Source organism: Anomaloglossus baeobatrachus, chromosome 5 (genome assembly GCF_048569485.1).
Source record: "Anomaloglossus baeobatrachus isolate aAnoBae1 chromosome 5, aAnoBae1.hap1, whole genome shotgun sequence".
Classification (NCBI taxonomy): domain Eukaryota; kingdom Metazoa; phylum Chordata; class Amphibia; order Anura; family Aromobatidae; genus Anomaloglossus; species Anomaloglossus baeobatrachus.
In genome coordinates, this window is record NC_134357.1 from 28,818,746 (window position 1) to 28,836,040 (window position 17,295).

At 45.2% G+C, this 17,295-nt stretch overlaps 1 protein-coding gene across 1 annotated transcript in view; it reads right to left on the reverse strand.

Moving 5' to 3' along the window:
* LOC142310729 (ovostatin-like) overlaps window positions 1-17,295 on the reverse strand; it is a 67,306-nt gene that overhangs the window by 38,223 nt on the left and 11,788 nt on the right. The window contains exons 2-14 of the mRNA XM_075348355.1: window positions 16,031-16,214; window positions 15,422-15,578; window positions 14,108-14,160; window positions 13,774-13,794; window positions 12,904-13,072; window positions 12,547-12,631; window positions 12,341-12,467; window positions 6,465-6,576; window positions 6,222-6,337; window positions 4,639-4,797; window positions 4,327-4,551; window positions 3,029-3,086; window positions 2,687-2,829 (exon numbers count right to left, since the gene is read on the reverse strand). Of these exons, the coding sequence (XP_075204470.1) occupies window positions 2,687-2,829; window positions 3,029-3,086; window positions 4,327-4,551; window positions 4,639-4,797; window positions 6,222-6,337; window positions 6,465-6,576; window positions 12,341-12,467; window positions 12,547-12,631; window positions 12,904-13,072; window positions 13,774-13,794; window positions 14,108-14,160; window positions 15,422-15,578; window positions 16,031-16,214 (1,609 nt within the window). The remainder of the gene's footprint in view (window positions 1-2,686; window positions 2,830-3,028; window positions 3,087-4,326; window positions 4,552-4,638; window positions 4,798-6,221; window positions 6,338-6,464; window positions 6,577-12,340; window positions 12,468-12,546; window positions 12,632-12,903; window positions 13,073-13,773; window positions 13,795-14,107; window positions 14,161-15,421; window positions 15,579-16,030; window positions 16,215-17,295) is intronic.

Sequence of the window (17,295 nt, forward strand, 5' to 3'; positions counted from 1 at the left end):
ACGATCGCATACGATATCGTATGCAAAATCGTAACATGTAAAGCTGGCTTTACATTGATAAACACTTTATGCGTATAATCTCTGGATAACCATATATGTGCCATAAGTATCCCTTCATGCAGCACAGTTTTGTGAGGACTAACCTTAGATTCCATATACTTCTACCTGTGCATTAATTTAATCTATAGTGTGACGCCTAATTTCATTACAGTAAATAGCTGGCATCTTTAGATTTTATATTTTTAATACTCAAAAGTTATTGATCTTTGTTTGGTTTTTCTTACCCTTTCCTTCCCCCCCCCCTCCTTTGGTGTGTCATTACTCTGAACTATCCCTATGGTCTGGTTAGTTCCCACACATCGGATATGATCATAAGTACATAATATACTTATATTACATGGCTATTTACCCAATGTGTGGCATGAAGCTTTCTTAATCAGCATTTGTGATATTATATATCTGCTTCTGTAGAAGACAATGCGACGGACTCATGTTTTCTACTGGACCAAGAAATTGAAGTTTCACCAAATTTGAACAAGTAACCGCTTGTTTAATTTCCGATCGCTTGAATCTCCAGCCCAATCTGCATCCACATAACCAAGAGTCAGATCTCCTGATAGCTTAAGATTTAGACCTTAAGTTTCTTTACAATATTGAAGAATTCTCTTAATTGCATTCCAGTCTCTTTTGCGTGGCTTGTTTACACAATGGCAGAGAATTCCAACGAGTTGAGGTTGTCATGTACAGAAGTGTTCCCACTGCTTGTCTAACTTTCGTTGAGTAGCAGATGTTCTCCTTCCAACTTTAGGCAGGATGGATTCATTGGTGTTGACGCACCTTTGGCTTCTGACATTCCAAACTGGTCTAGGACTGGAAATTTTAGAACTTTGAGAAGAAGACTCCCATTGTCCTCTGGATTTGGCTTACCCAATATGTCACATTTCCAAAATCCTTTGTCTCAAAGTGTTGGTGGAGAAGGTCACCTAGCGTTGCAATTTCCTTTTCATCTTGAAAAGACATGACTACATAGTCTACATATAGAACATACATCCACTCCCAATCTTCCACTACATTTTTCGTATGCCAACATGGATCAGCTTGAGATCTTCTAAACCTTTCATCAATCAACACTATTCATTTTGGCGTTCCATGCCCTTGCAGACTGCTTAAGACCATAGAGAGATTTTTGCATTTTACAAACAAGATGCTCTTCCTTTTTAGTGTATCCCTCGGGTTGCTCATACAACTCAAGGTCACCATGATGGAAGGCTGTTTTGATGTCAAAGTTTCTCCCTCATCTCATGAGTTGCAGCTATGGACATTAAAAGTTCTGAACGTGGTTTGTTTCGCAACTGGAGAAAACGTAGCATCATAGTCTTTTTGCGAGTACCCCTTTGCAACCAATCTTTCCTTAAAGCGGTGAATTTTACCCTTCGGAATAATTTGTTTTTGAAGACCCACTTACATCAGATACCTTTCTTCCCTTGTGGTAGCTGAGTAAGCTCCCATGTTTGGAGCTGGTGAAGTGAATCCATCTTCATTAGCGGCATTAATCTGTTTCTTGTGGACAGGTAGTTTCTGCATCTTTTACCATTACTGTGGCTCAGGAAGTGTTCTGACCATATAAGAAAGGCGCTTGGCTGGGATACCCTTTGTTTGACCTTTCTGATCTGACTGGAGGTTGACCTGGTTCTTCGGTGTCTTCCTTGATGGCTTCAGAACTTATCCAGACTTCAGAGTTTTCCTTTTTGGTGTCTGGATTTGGTGATTGAGATTCTTGTTCTTGCTTCTTAGGTTGAATAACTGGTGTAACTTCATGGAATTTGAGCGACAGTTCTCATCAATCACTAGTAGAGTTGAGCAAGTACTTAACTTTTTGTATTCCCTATACTCATAACAAGTACGGTCTAATACTCACGTTTTCATTCCGAATAGCATGTGCAGTGCAAGTTAATGGGGAATACTCAACGTAAAGAGTAACCCGAATTCTGCACTATTCACACGAATACTACAGCATTCGGGTTACTCGTTATTTTGCACGTTTCGACCCCCCCCCCCCCCATTGACGTGCATCGCACACTATTTGGAATGAATACGTGAGTATTAGACAGTTCTCGTTATGAGTATAGGGAGTACGAATAGTTGCATACTCAACTCTACTAGCAACTAAACACTCAGGAGTGAAGTTGTTGCATTAAACATATGCCAACACAAAGTTACTTTCCAAGGGGCAATGGACCTAGGATTTCAGTGTTGAACGCCTTTGCTGGCTTCCGCCAGTGTTTTCTCTGGCTGCTCTCCGAGATCAGCGATTGTTTTGTCTATTTGGAATGAATACGTGAGTATTAGACAGTACTTGTTATGAGTATAGAGAGTAGGAGTAGTTACATACTCAACTCTACTAGCATCTAAACACTCAGACATGAGTGAAGTTGTTGCATTAAAGATATGCCAACACAAAGTTACACCTAGATCTTTGGATCTGAGGAGGCCCAAAAGCTCCATTAAACAAATGACCAGAGGTTGTATAGGAGACAAGGCCATAAGAGTAGATCAGGCCTCTACAAAATGGACTTCTGTTCTAGGTGTTCACCATACAGTAGGTAAATCTTGAGGGATAGTGTGTGACCAAGCAGTGATTGTCCATTCTAGGCCAGTGTCTGCAAAACAGAACCAAACCTTATACCTGATTTTTGAAGCATTTTTCGATGTTGAGATTCATCGTTTCAGCAATCATTTCATTCTCCAAAATACTGTAGATGACCAAATGAGCACTGGGAGCCATGTCTGCAGTCACCAGAATATCCAATGGAAAGGAACCTTTTCTCTCTGAGGAAACAAGTTTTGGGGAGGTTGGTGGGAAGGGGAAAAAAAAAAAGTCAATTTTTGAGAACACGTCCTTTAAAGTGCTTGTGAGCAGACCTACAAAGTTCACGTCATTACAATTCTTTTTTGTGGCACAAGTGTTCAACTTTTACAGATTCACCTAAAGGTCTAGTATGTTCTAATAGAGCAATACACAACTTACCGCTGCTCAAATCAACATCTTTCTGACCACTCTGGACAATCAGTGACTTTGACATCACCTAAGAGCAAGAAGTATAAAATCTAGATATAGTCACTGGGTTACATCCACAAGTTGTGTGAAATACTAAGTTGTGAAATTATGAGACTTTGTGCTAGTTTCATAAGGATTGCACAGTAATGCGCATGCAGCTAGAGCTCATGTTGCAACCCAACTATGGAGATGTTGTGTCCTATTACCACTTACAACATACATAAGGCCTCTTGGCAGAGCAGAAGCCTAATCTTAGGCCTTATGTCTCACAGCTGGACTTGTATGGCGCCATTACATAATAGGCAGATAGTATGCCCTGTTCTCATTGCCATGCATCATGACATACCATATTTTTTGGTTTATAAGACGCACTCCAAATTTAGAGGTAATATATCTACATATATCCATGTATTTGGTGCCATCTTACCAAAGGAGGTGGGCAGCAGCAGTGGCGGAGCAGAGGTTGGAGGAGGCAGGGGCAGGTCTGCCATCGGTGCAAAAGGCGTCTGATACCTGCTGCGGATGGTGGTGCTGACCTGCTCTGTTGCGGGCGATGAGGCAGGAACAGTCAACCTGAATTTTGGCTTAGAAGAAATGGCACCTAGAGTCAGCTCGTGCACAGATTGAGCTATCGGCTCAAACACAAGCTTAGATCTCATCTGCGCATGTGCCACCTCCAGGTACCATGTTCCTTAAGTCCGCTGCTGGGAGATCAATTGACCAGAGACTGCAAGTGCGCAGATGAGATCTTCAGCCCAAGAGCTCCATCTGCGCACACCCTGACTCCAGGGGCCATTGTTTGAAGCCTTCACCGCCCACAGCCCCAGCTGCAGACACTGCACAGCTGCCACCGCATTGCCCCTGCCTCCTACTCCATCGGTAAACTACATGTGGATTACAAGATGCACCCACTCCCTTTCCTCAAATTTTTGGGAGGAAACGTGCATCTTATAATCCAAAAAGCACAGTACTTTGGAGCCCTACGGAGCACAGTAGGTGATCGCGGCTCCATGGTATATAGTTGCACTAGGTTTTGCTGTACAGGTGGCTTTATTACACAAACTGACTTCACAAGAGAGTGATAATGGAGGTCATGGTCAACTTCAAAACTGGCAAGTCCTTTGAGTCGTGGATATTCCCAGGTTCTGATCTCCTCAAAAGTTGAAAGGTTAGTACATGCTGCAACAAAGTTTCTTTGGCACCCAACTAGAAACAAGCAACTCTGAGTTGAGCACTTTGCTCATTTGTGCCCTTGACCGATCACTCACCAGATAATAGATCGTGGCAGTGTTCTCTTTAGCTCCTTCTGGGCTTATAATGTACGACACATCAATACTGTGTCTCTGTCCGCAGATTATTTCACCTTTAGGACGTGACATTTGTAGGAAGCTCCCACTAAAGGAGTAAAAACGGTAGGCTGTGTATTCAACGGAGGGGTAGTCCTTGTCTGACCATTCTGAATAGTAGCACTGATTGGGGTTTGTGTAGCTGACCTAAGAAGCACAAAAGGAGAGGTGACTAAATGTCAGAGGCGAACCAACACAAATCTCTGCCCTACACGCCCCATTTTTAGTGCTCACCTTGACTGTAAAGTTTTCCGCAACCATATTGGAGGTATCAATTTTATGTACCACTCGGCCATCAGAGTCGGTGATTACTTTTGCAGGTTCACCGTTGTCAACCTGTACCTCAATTTCTTGACCCACCATGGGCTGATCATTCTCGTCTACTAGTTTGGCCTAAGAGAAAAAAAACAAAAAAAAAAACAAGAAGTTTACAAATATGGATATAGTTTGGTCATCACAAAGCGCCAGGACTGTCTTGCACCTGGTGACAGCACTGATCTGCCTGGACCCTGGAGTAGGTGGCAATACTGGGCCCAGACTGGGGGAGACATTTATAACGCACGGGTGGAGGAAACTACTACATTCTAAGGGGAGCAACATTTATGTCTATAGGATTTTGAAAGCTACAACGGCCCATACATCAACAAGCAGGAAGGGGGTGGTAATGGGGCAGATTCAGATTTTGCACCAGGGTCCACTGTACTATATAGTTATGCCACTGGGGGGGCCCTTTATACAGTGCGGAAGCCAATGAGGAGCCTTTATAAAGTATAAGTCAATGTGAGGGGCTGTCAGATACTGTGGGGACAATTAGTGTATGGATCATTGTTTTGGGGGAGCTGTGGGCCCATCATACTGTGTATAGGGGAGGTATAGATGGGGAGACTTAATGGCTCATAAACATTAAGAAGGCACTATCATTGTTCGGGTACGCTCACCCGAGCATATGAATTGGACGAGTGCAGTGAGAAAATCTCGTATTGCACTCTGACCACAGAGACACAGAGACACAGATTCCTGTAAATGTCTAATAGCTACTGAGAAAAAAAAAAAAAAAAAAAATATAATAATAATAATAATAATATATATAGTCCCACTCCTGGACGATAATGGGACCTTTTTCCCCCCATACGTTCATGCGAGTCCAGGCTTATAGTGGCACTCAGGGTATTGATACTGTTGAGATTACTTTCAAGGAGCAAAATGTGGACACTTCTAGGGCATTAATGACACACTCCTCCTTCCCCACCCCCCTACTATCTAGAGGGCACAAATGAGGCATTACTAGTTTATAAGGGGCACAGTGGTGGCATTAGTATGTGGGGTAGTGAGCGCACAGTTTTTGTACCTCACAGCAGGTGCAGTAATACTAACACATGGCAGCAGTGGCTCAGTATTGGGGTATCATTAGGATGAGTGGTTTTTGCAGATTGGGACTAGAAGAGGACAGGGCTGGAAACCGGAGACTGCAAATGTGTTTTGTTTTTTTTTTAATCTCTGCAGATGATTTGTGGCGGAAGAAGTTGGACAGTTTTAAAAAAATAGAAAAAAAAAAAAAGTGAACAATTCCATCTGAAGGAACGTCAGCTGTAAGTCACCATCTAACTGCACTAATCTCTTATATGTTCTGAGGACTGGATACCGGGATGAGGGAACCATATGTACCAGGATTTGGGCTATCACTATATAGTGAAGTGGGTGGGGGATTTAGAAGGCTACAGGTGCCTATACATCTGGCCAGACGTCTGGAGGGGGGCCCAGGTCCCAATTTTGCACGGGGGCCCATTACACTATAGTTACAAGTCTTCCATACTCACCACAACAGGGTAATCTAGGCCTCTCTTATAATACTGGCCCTTGGCATCATAGTCCAAGTTGATGCTAGATGGTTGGCTTGTAACCCAAACATAACGTGACTTAGTGGCTTGAATTCCTAAAGATAAGGTGACATGCTCATCCAACACATCCAAACAATGAAATGTCCAAGATTGAGTACTACCCGATCACCCATTTGTCATTGAAATATCAGTTTTAGATATTCCATCTCATGAATTAGTTACCTGTTCCTGCTTCGGTGAACGTGACTTGCAAATTGAAGGACCGTCCTCTTGCTGACGTCATAACTGACGAGTACAGGTCAATGACGCCATTGTAAGTGCCATCCGGACCAAGCTGCCGAGGGAAAGCAAAGTACAGCATATCAATAAGTCTTCATCTTCACCATCCATAAGTGACCACTTTAATAGTGTCAGACAAGTTTAATGCAAATAACTGGGGCTATGTTTAAAAATCTCTATCTATTCAAAATGCAGTAATTAAGCCCCAAATACATGCATGTAGGGACATTTAATGTTTGTGTTGCCTGTGGATAGTATTCTATTAAATACCCCGTATATACTGGCGTATAAGACGACTTTTTACCCCCTTAAAATAATGGCTACAGTGGGGGGTCGTCTTATACGCCGGATATACGGGGGTGGGGTGGGGGGGGTGTATATATATATGTACACTGCAGCGTCCAGGGGAGGTGGGGGCAGCAGCTCTGGAGCACAGGGGAACGCTGCGGGCTGCAGCCTTTGATCTCCTGCACCCGCTCATATAATATGCACAGCCGCTGTCCATCTCCAATGGTGCTGAAATCGCACGCAGTGAGGGGCTGGGGCAGCGGTGCATATTATATGAGCCTGCGTCCCAGTGTGATCGCACATGCCCACCCTGTGTTAGATTTGGCCCCCAGGCTGCTGTGCCGATCACATTACCGCACTGAACCAGGAAGTGGAAGAACAGAAGCACGGAGCAGACAGGAGGGAGCTCAGCGCTGGAGGAGGTAAGGAAAGAGGGTTTTATTTTACTTTGGGCAGCAGCCTAGGGGCCATATCTGACACAGGGGGACTTGTGCGATCTATAGGGGCCATGGGCAGCACTATGGGGGCCATATCTGACACAGGGGGACTTGTGCGATCTATATAGGGGCCATGGGCAGCACTATGGGGGCGATATCTAACACAGGGGGACTTGTGCGATCTATAGGGGCCATGGGCAGCACTATGGGGGAGATATCTAACACAGGGGGACTTGTGCGATCTATATAGGGGCCATGGGCAGCACTATGGGGGCGATATCTAACACAGGGGGACTTGTGCGATCTATATAGGGGCCATGGGCAGCACTATGGGGGCGATATCTAACACAGGGGGACTTGTGCGATCTATAGGGGCCATGGGCAGCACTATGGGGGCCATATCTGACACAGGGGGACTTGTGCGATCTATAGGGGCCATGGGCAGCACTATGGGGGCGATATCTAACACAGGGGGACTTGTGCGATCTATAGGGACCATGCGCAGCACTATGGGGGCGATATATAACACAGGGGGACTTGTGCGATCTATATAGGAGCCATGGGCAGCACTATGGGGGCGATATATAACACATGGGGACTTGTGCGATCTATATAGGGGCCATGGGCAGCACTATGGGGGCGATATCTAACACAGGGGGACTTGTGCGATCTATATAGGGGCCATGGGCAGCACTATGGGGGCGATATCTAACACAGGGGGACTTGTGCGATCTATAGGGGCCATGGGCAGCACTATGGGGGCCATATCTGACACAGGGGGACTTGTGCGATCTATATAGGGGCCATGGGCAGCCCTATGGGGGCGATATCTAACACAGGGGGACTTGTGCGATCTATATAGGGGCCATGGGCAGCCCTATGGGGGCGATATCTAACACAGGGGGACTTGTGCGATCTATAGGGACCATGGGCAGCACTATGGGGGAGATATCTAACACAGGGGGACTTGTGCGATCTATATAGGGGCCATGGGCAGCCCTATGGGGGCGATATCTAACACAGGGGGACTTGTGCGATCTATAGGGACCATGGGCAGCACTATGGGGGAGATATCTAACACAGGGGGACTTGTGCGATCTATATAGGGGCCATGGGCAGCCCTATGGGGGCGATATCTAACACAGGGGGACTTGTGCGATCTATAGGGGCCATGGGCAGCACTATGGGGGCCATATCTGACACAGGGGGACTTGTGCGATCTATAGGGGCCATGGGCAGCACTATGGGGGCGATATCTGACACATGGGGACTTGTGCGATCTATATAGGGGCCATGGGCAGCACTATGGGGGAGATATCTAACACAGGGGGACTTGTGCGATCTATAGGGACCATGGGCAGCACTATGGGGGAGATATCTAACACAGGGGGACTTGTGCGATCTATATAGGGGCCATGGGCAGCACTATGGGGGCGATATCTAACACAGGGGGACTTGTGCGATCTATAGGGACCATGGGCAGCACTATGGGGGCGATATCTGACACAGGAGGACTTGTGCGATCTATATAGGGGCCATGGGCAGCACTATGGGGGCGATATATAACACAGGGGGACTTGTGCGATCTATATAGGAGCCATGGGCAGCACTATGGGGGCGATATCTAACACAGGGGGACTTGTGCGATCTATAGGGGCCATGGGCAGCACTATGGGGGCGATATCTAACACAGGGGGACTTGTGCGATCTATAGGGGCCATGGGCAGCAGCATGGGGGCGTTATCTAACACGGGAACGTGTGCAATCCATAGGGGACCATAGGCAGCACAGGGGAACGTGTGCCATCACAAGGGGGCTATATTCAATATAAGGGGGCCATATCCAGATTAAGGGGGCTAATTTTAGGATGGGGGGCTATGAGGGACATATACCCTATATGATTTGTTAGAGGGACACTGGTATTATAAGATGGACCCCATTTAACATTAAAAAAAAAATTTCTCTTTTCCTTCACCAAATTTGGGGGTGCGTCTTATAATCAGGTGCGTCTTATAAAGCGAAAAATACGGTATATATCATACAGCAGGGGTCGGGAACCTATGGCTCGCGAGCCAGATATGGCTCTTTTGATGGCCGTATCTGGCTTGCAGACAGGGCTCCTACCTGTCTATGGGCAAATGCCGGGGCCCTGGAGAGCCGGGGGGGCCCACTCGGCCTCGTCAGTTCTCCTGTCCCTTGGCCGGGGCCCACTCGCCTTTATAGTTCTGCTGCCCCCGGCCGAGTTCCGGGGACCGCAGTCCTCGGCAGCAATCTGCGGCGCCGTCACTTTAAGGCGCGCAGACATCCTGTTTTGAATTTCATCTGTGGGCGGAGCTACCGCCTTCTCAGTCCCACAGATGAAGGAGGCGAGCTTCTGTCCGGCGCTGTGTGGGCCCCCTCTCCACCGTGACCTAATCGGGTAAATGCCCTCCCCGCCTCCCCATTATGGGCCCCGGTGAGCTGCTTCTAACCCCCCAGATGTATGCCCTGCCAATCCCCCCCCCCGCCGATGCCGCGGGTGCTGTACCCGCCGAGCCGCGGGTGCAGGCCCCACAGAGCAGCAGAGTTGTGTGTATTTGTCTGTAGGTAGCAGAGTTGTATGTGTTTGTCTGTATGTAGCAGAGTTGTATGTGTTTGTCTGTATGTAGCAGAGTTGTATGTGTTTGTCTGTATGTAGCAGAGTTGTGTGTTTGTCTGTATGTAGCAGAGTTGTGTGTGTTTGTCTGTATGTAGCAGAGTTGTATGTGTTTGTCTGTATGTAGCAGAGTTGTATGTGTTTGTCTGTATGTAGCAGAGTTGTGTGTGTTTGTCTGTATGTAGCAGAGTTGTATGTGTTTGTCTGTATGTAGCAGAGTTGTATGTGTTTGTCTGTATGTAGCAGAGTTGTATGTGTTTGTCTGTATGTAGCAGAGTTGTATGTGTTTGTCTGTATGTAGCAGAGTTGTATGTGTTTGTCTGTATGTAGCAGAGTTGTATGTGTTTGTATGTACCAGAGTTGTATGTGTTTGTATGTAGCAGAGTTGTATGTGTTTGTATGTAGCAGAGTTGTATGTGTTTGTCTGTATGTAGCAGAGTTGTGTGTGTTTGTCTGTATGTAGCAGAGTTGTGTGTGTTTGTCTGTATGTAGCAGAGTTGTATGTGTTTGTCTGTATGTAGCAGAGTTGTATGTGTTTGTCTGTATGTAGCAGAGTTGTGTGTGTGTGTTTGTCTGTATGTAGCAGAGTTGTGTGTGTTTGTCTGTTTGTAGCAGAGTTGTGTGTGTTTGTCTGTTTGTAGCAGAGTTGTGTGTGTTTGTCTGTTTGTAGCAGAGTTGTGTGTGTTTGTCTGTTTGTAGCAGAGTTGTGTGTGTTTGTCTGTTTGTAGCAGAGTTGTGTGTGTCTGTTTGTAGCAGAGTGTAGTACCATTGTTTCAGTCCAGTTGTGGCTTTATACAGCAGGGAGGAGCATTCCTTGCTGTACTAAGTGAACATTGGAGCGATTGATCTGTCAATGGCCCTTTAAAAACATATTGTACGGCTCTCGCGGAATTAAAATTAACATGTTGCAATCAAAGCAGACTTTTTTTCATTTGGGAGCGGGGTAGTCTTATACAGTGAGTATATCCCAAATTCTATATTTTTAGGGCAGAAGTTGGGGGTCGTCTTATACGCCGGCATATACGGTACTGCAGATTTTCCTCCTGCAAAAGAAACATTAAACATCTGCAGTGCACCCGCCACATGGAAACCTGATCAGATGTGTCCTACACAATGGACTTCTGGTCAGTATAGTAATTACCATCTAGGAGTGCATTGCACACGGGGAACAAACTAAACCGTAGCAAAAGCACAAGTGGCATAATAGCTGCAAGGCTTGCAATTGCACCTGTGCACTGAAGCTTAGGGAGTCCCTCTGGTTCATGAGAAAATACCATTAGGACATCCAGAGCTTTTCACATTTAAGTGACTAGAGCAAAGTTGCAACACCATGTGTAGCGCCCCTGAACACCTCAGAGCACTACTAGGTACTGCATCCTGACTAAGATGCAGGGCCTACCCCCAGAGACCTGGAAGGCCAGTGCCAGTACCAATAATACAACATCCCCAGTTTCCCACTCCCCATTAGGGGTGACTGACTAGTTGGGGGACCCACTGGATGGCCACTCAGAGGCGGAGCCAGTCCACTAGAAAGCAACTTGGTGGGAGGGGACAAACAGAAAGACTCCGAGGAGTCCCGTAGTGACAGTTGAAGGGGACAGACATGTCTCCAAACAGGGTCGTGCAACGGTGACCCAGGGGGCAAGGAGAGTTGTTGCCAGGGATGTACAGCCAGGTACCCCTGGAACCAGAGTACCAACAGGGCACAGGGCCCTAGGTCAGGTGACAGCTTCACGCAACCTGACACCGGCAGTGAGTGGGATCTTCACGGACCTCACTGACCCAAGAATCCGAGGACACCAGCAGTAAAGATTGAGCCAGGGACCGGAACAGAATGTCAACCCTACAGGGTTCGCACTGCCCGCCGTATGGAAGAGAGACTGCCGAAAGACCGTAGAGGACCCACAAACGCTCCAAGCTATGGGGACCCACCAACACGAGAGGTGCTGGGGAAAGACTACCAGGTCACCACACCAGCACTGGGACAAAAAGGGACCAGTGGTCTGAACCAGCCATGCTCAGGCCCACAGCTTCATCTTACAGTGAGTAAACAGAAGTTGCACTGTATTCCCATCGTGTGGTCTTACTTTGTGATGGACCCCTCCATTCATTCCCTGGGGCCAAGCCCTACTTGCTGAGGGCGTACCATCCAGGCTGCCACCACCATGAACCCCAGGAGGCAATAGACTGAGGCGGCGGTTCAATCATAACCGCAACCTGCAAGTGGCAAACTCACTCTGCAAACTCTTTCACTCCCCTGTATATAAACCCCTCATAAAAAGCGTCCCCAGGGTCACAGAATCGGGCAACGGCCATTATACAACCATGACAGCAGCCCCGTACATATAAACGGCCCGGGACAGAGTACCCCATAGCCCTGGGTGACATGCACAACAGTGTCAGAAAAGCGACCACTTTAAGTCTCCCCCCCCTCCGCCTTACTTTACCATGTTACTCACCTCTCCTATCATGTCGGCACATTTTTCGCCTTGCCCACCAAAGCAGTTTTGTTTTCTGCCGTAATATTGTGGCTGTGTACAATAACGAACGGTGACAGAGCCGGCCACAGGCTCACCATAGGTGTACCTAAATAAAAAGGAATGTAATAAGTTGCAAAAAAGGTACAAAACCCCCACTTCCCAAAACTACTAACAGCTTTACGTACATAACAGAAACCTTGAAATTCACAACCTTCTCTGTCATTGATACGGTTCGTGGAGAAGCCACATCGACCTTGAATCGGGGCAGCACTGGAAGACAGGAGAAGTGACGAAGCCGGTGAGTTACAGTAAAGCCGGTGATCTTCAGAAAGTTGGTCAAAGCCACATTCTAGATTTGTTGCCAAAATTGCTGCTATCCTCATACTTCCACAATGTCATACACTGAACCCTTCACGCCCAGGAAAAAAAAAAAAAAAAAAAAAACAAAAAAAAAAACCACACACACACACCACAGACACCTATACCACCATGACTGTTCTATTGACCATGTAAAATTCTAGGATTATCAAGACTTAAATTACCATATTCTGCCGCTGAGAACCCCTGACTCAAAGGGTATCCTGATTCTCTTTCAGCTAATATTGAATAGGAACCCACAGGGGCATCTTTGATCAGCTTGAAATTCAAGGAAACCACTCCATGCTTTGACTCTGGAAGCAGCCACTGGGCAATCTTTGTTCTTGTGGGGTCCTGTAATGAGATACAGTTGTTGAAAATTTGTTGTAGATCTCAAGATGACGCCCTAGTGTATAACGAGGTATACTAGAACCACGAAACCCCTGCAATAGTGTGGACAGTTTTGTTTCCCCCCCAGCAAGTGAATATTCCACGGCTACCAGGAACGCATCTTTGGCTGGTGACCCCAACAAGACAATCCGGGCAAGAACTTAAGCATTCTTCTGGTGTAAGCCAATAATGTCCCCAGAGGCCACCAGCTGTTAAAAAAAAAGTTAGCAAATATTTCCATCTAACATTCTAAATTTCTATCTTATGGCAGGAGAAATTTGATGATTTCTGCTACGAGCTTTGACAACCGAATCCTCCAGCAAACGAGTTAGGAGATCAAATGCTATCTAGTGTGAGAATACAATCCATTGTGTGTTCTATGGAAATCATCTTGTCTTATAACTGAATGATATAGGGTTCAGCTTATACTGATGGGTGTGGAAGTTTCACATTTCTACACACCCCTGTGTCTCTAATTGGAGCATGGTAATTTCTTTGTGTGAGGTACTATGTAAGTTGGTCACATGATTTAATAAAACAAATCTTGAAACGTTGATTTCTCCAAATGCTTGTAAAACAAATATTAATTTGGAGTTCAAGGGCTCAGAAGTAGAGTATGTCACTCACACTAAAGACAACCCAAAAATGTCCATATTGTCACTTACCTGCAGGTAGACTGCTGTGAACTGGAGAGAATACGATAAAAAAAAAAAAAAGGGAAGAGGCACATTAGATAAAGCACAAAACATAAGGGTTGGCATAAGAAAAATCAGACTAGTTTGTCATCCAACCTTTTGATTGCACACTTTAAGTTTCCAATATGCGGCGGTGCGCCCCCCCCCCATTAGATCCATTTTATGGATACTCAATGAACTCAACACATCCCCATCATGGGCCATACACCGCACCCAAAACAGCCTGCATGGCAGCACATGTTGGCGATATGGCTCCATTTTGTCCTACCATATTATGGTGTTTTTATAGTCTACAGTCACCCACCTTTTCATTCACTGGCTTCAGCTGAGCATCTAGACATAGGATACGGAATTGCACTGCAATAAAATTGAAGCCATTACTTTTACGTTCCTTACCTACATTTAGGTCAGAGTGATTTAGTATAAGCAAGCTAAAAACTACACAAAAAAAAAAAAGCGATAAAAATAATGCACTTCTGCTCTGAAGCATAAGGAACATTAAATTTGTGTCAAAATAAATGCTCAAATTTGCAAGTGAAATTGATTTTGCATTAATCTGCAAATCTGACCCTTTGGCAGATTGAACAGGAGGGCAATGGATGGCACCAGATGGGCTAGCTAGACATGTCCCTTTTCCAGGACCAGGTTTTAAGTCTACTTTTATATAGGTGGATTCCAGCCCAATTATGAGCAGTGATCGGCTACATCCATGGGGTGAAGAATTGCTGATTATTACATCAGAATTAATCCAGTCACTCAAGTGAGAGTTTTTACATTTCTGATATGATTACAAGAGCCAATAATTGGGAATAAGCATTTGTCAGCTTTTCTAAATTCTCCCTTGCCTCAGTTGTGGTCTCAGAAATCCTCTAGGTAGGGATAAAAAAAAAAAAAAAGGATGTTAGGATCCAGAAGACATGACTAATCAAGGGAGGGATTCAACAGCAGTCATGGCCTACACGATCATTGGTGGCTAGCAGCCATGGGCCACATGATCATTGGTGGCTCTATACTATAGTCTGTTCTTTAGAGATACTCTGGTTTGGATAAGCTCGTAAGTCCATTTACTCATTATGGAGCTGGGCCTTCATCTGCACCAATCTGCCGATTTGAAAGAGGCTTCAGAGAGACTATACAGCTTCCCATTCTTAACAATTGGTGGTAAACCTATTTCTCATATAGACTTTATCCTACTTTGTAGCAAAGTCCTCTTTATATCTTCATCTCAAGAAGCTATGGTATTAGGAGGTACAGTCCTACACTAGCTTTACGATCGGGACTGGTACCACCTCATTAGATTACCCATTTATAGTTAATTTACCCACTATGCCTCTCTGGGAGATCTAGAATGATTACATTTCAGTTATGCATTAGTGCCTTCAGTAATTCATGAACATACAAGGTGTTACCAGACCAAGACTTCTCTTTAAGTCCACTCTTTCGAGGGTTCTTGATGACACACCCTTCTATCAGAGAAAGGCTTTTTAAAAACTATATCTTTAAGCCCACCCCTGGCTTTTCCAATATAAGAAGATTCCTCCGAAACACCTTCACATCAGGACAAACATTTTAGAGACAAATTGAAGGTCTAGTTGACAAGTCCACCAGTGTTGCTCACCACTTTGGCCAGGCTTGTAGACAGGCTTGTCCATCTGATACATGCAGCTAGTTGAAGCAGAGTTAATTACCACGGATTTACGGTCTCTTAGGTCAGTATTTTTCCCAATTGCTGAAAAAATAATGGCCACGGGAACTGCACTTGGGACAGTGGGAACCTGAGACGAGGAGCATAGACCATTGATTAGTTTAATGGCAATGTACATATAATTAGAGCTCAAGCGTAGCAGCCAACTATATACTCTTAATCCAGATACAATAGACTTACATTCTTTTTCACATGCATGATGGAACATTAAGTAAACAATTGTGTTTGATCAGCAGATTAACATTATGAAATGTCAGGCTACTAAAATTTAGACGTCATCAATATACCGGGCACTGCTATTTAGAAGTGTTAGTTCAGTGTCTTTAAAACCATACACATACACATACACTGCCAAGATAGAATTAAAGGAGCATATACATAGCCAAACTTATAATCAGAACCACACTTGTCTATAGCTGAATTTGGTATGTCAGCTTGGCCTCTTAAGTCAATAGGAGTTGAACTTCCACACGAGATGCAAAGGCCATGAATAATGAGTTGGCAGTGATGTAAAATTTTTACCTTAAAGTCACCGCACTGGGAATATTTAGGACCGGCAACATCTTGTTGAATGATTGTGGTATTCCTTCCGTTGTATTCCAATACTATAAAGACATCTAAGGGTTCAGTGATCCCCACAAGGATCATACAGGCTTTTCCAGTATCTCCACTGACCAACATTGCAGGTGTGCTGAGAACATATTGACTAAAATGGGGGAAAAAAAAAAAAAAAGTTATTCTTTTTCTTACCTTTTTAACCTTAAAAATGCATCAGTCATTAGTGCACCTATAGTAGCTCGATGATAAGATGTTGCCCTCGTGGCTTCGTACAGGAATCCCAAAAATGCAGCTGACATATGACCTGTTACTTGCCAGTCTGCAGTTTTGTCCAAAGTCTTCTTATTACACAAGGATTGTAGGCGACTTTCCTTACGAAAATAGGTGCAAGTCTCAGACCAGAGATCACATCTGATTACTTCAGGTACCTAGAAAAAGGATGCCATGGTCCAGAGGAGCGCTAGGGAGGCCAGATTAGTTTGTAGCTTTAAATTATATCTTTATTTCTTGTTGTATTACAATGCATTTCGATATGTGAAATATCTTCATCAGGTGGTGAAGATATTTCACCTGATGAAGATATTTCACGTAGCGAAACGCATTGTAATACAGCAAGAAATAGATATATTTTAAAGCTACAAACTAATCTGGCCTCCCTAGCGCTCCTCTGGACCGTGACATCCTTTTTCTACATACTCATTTTCCCCTTTTTGGGACCCACAGCAGGAGCTGTTTTTTTGCGGTGGAGGCTGTAATCCCAATCTGGATCAGCGGCGTGAGTATCCCAAGTGATCGGTCACATGACCACTTTGTAAAGATACAGCCCCCTTTCGGACTGCCACAGCCAGAACAGTGTCTGGGTGTGCTCCCAGTTACATTATGCATGCTAAAACAGGTTGTGCAGGTTTGCACAACCCCTACAGGTGAGCGGCTATAACCGGATCATAACGATTGGTCCCCGAAAATCCTTTACATGCGTTACTTTTTACCTAGGACTACAGGTACCTTCACACATGCGAGATCGCTGCTGAGTCACACATTCTGTGACGCAGCAACCATCTCGCCACGTTTGACATAGCAGCGACCAGGCCCCTGCTGTGAGATAGTTGGTCGTGTCAATAGCCTGGACCATTTGATAGTCAAGGTCCTGCTGGGCAGGATGCATCGGTGTTTGACGCCTTGCCAACGACCTCGTTAACGATGCAGAGCTCCAACACGTACCACAGCGA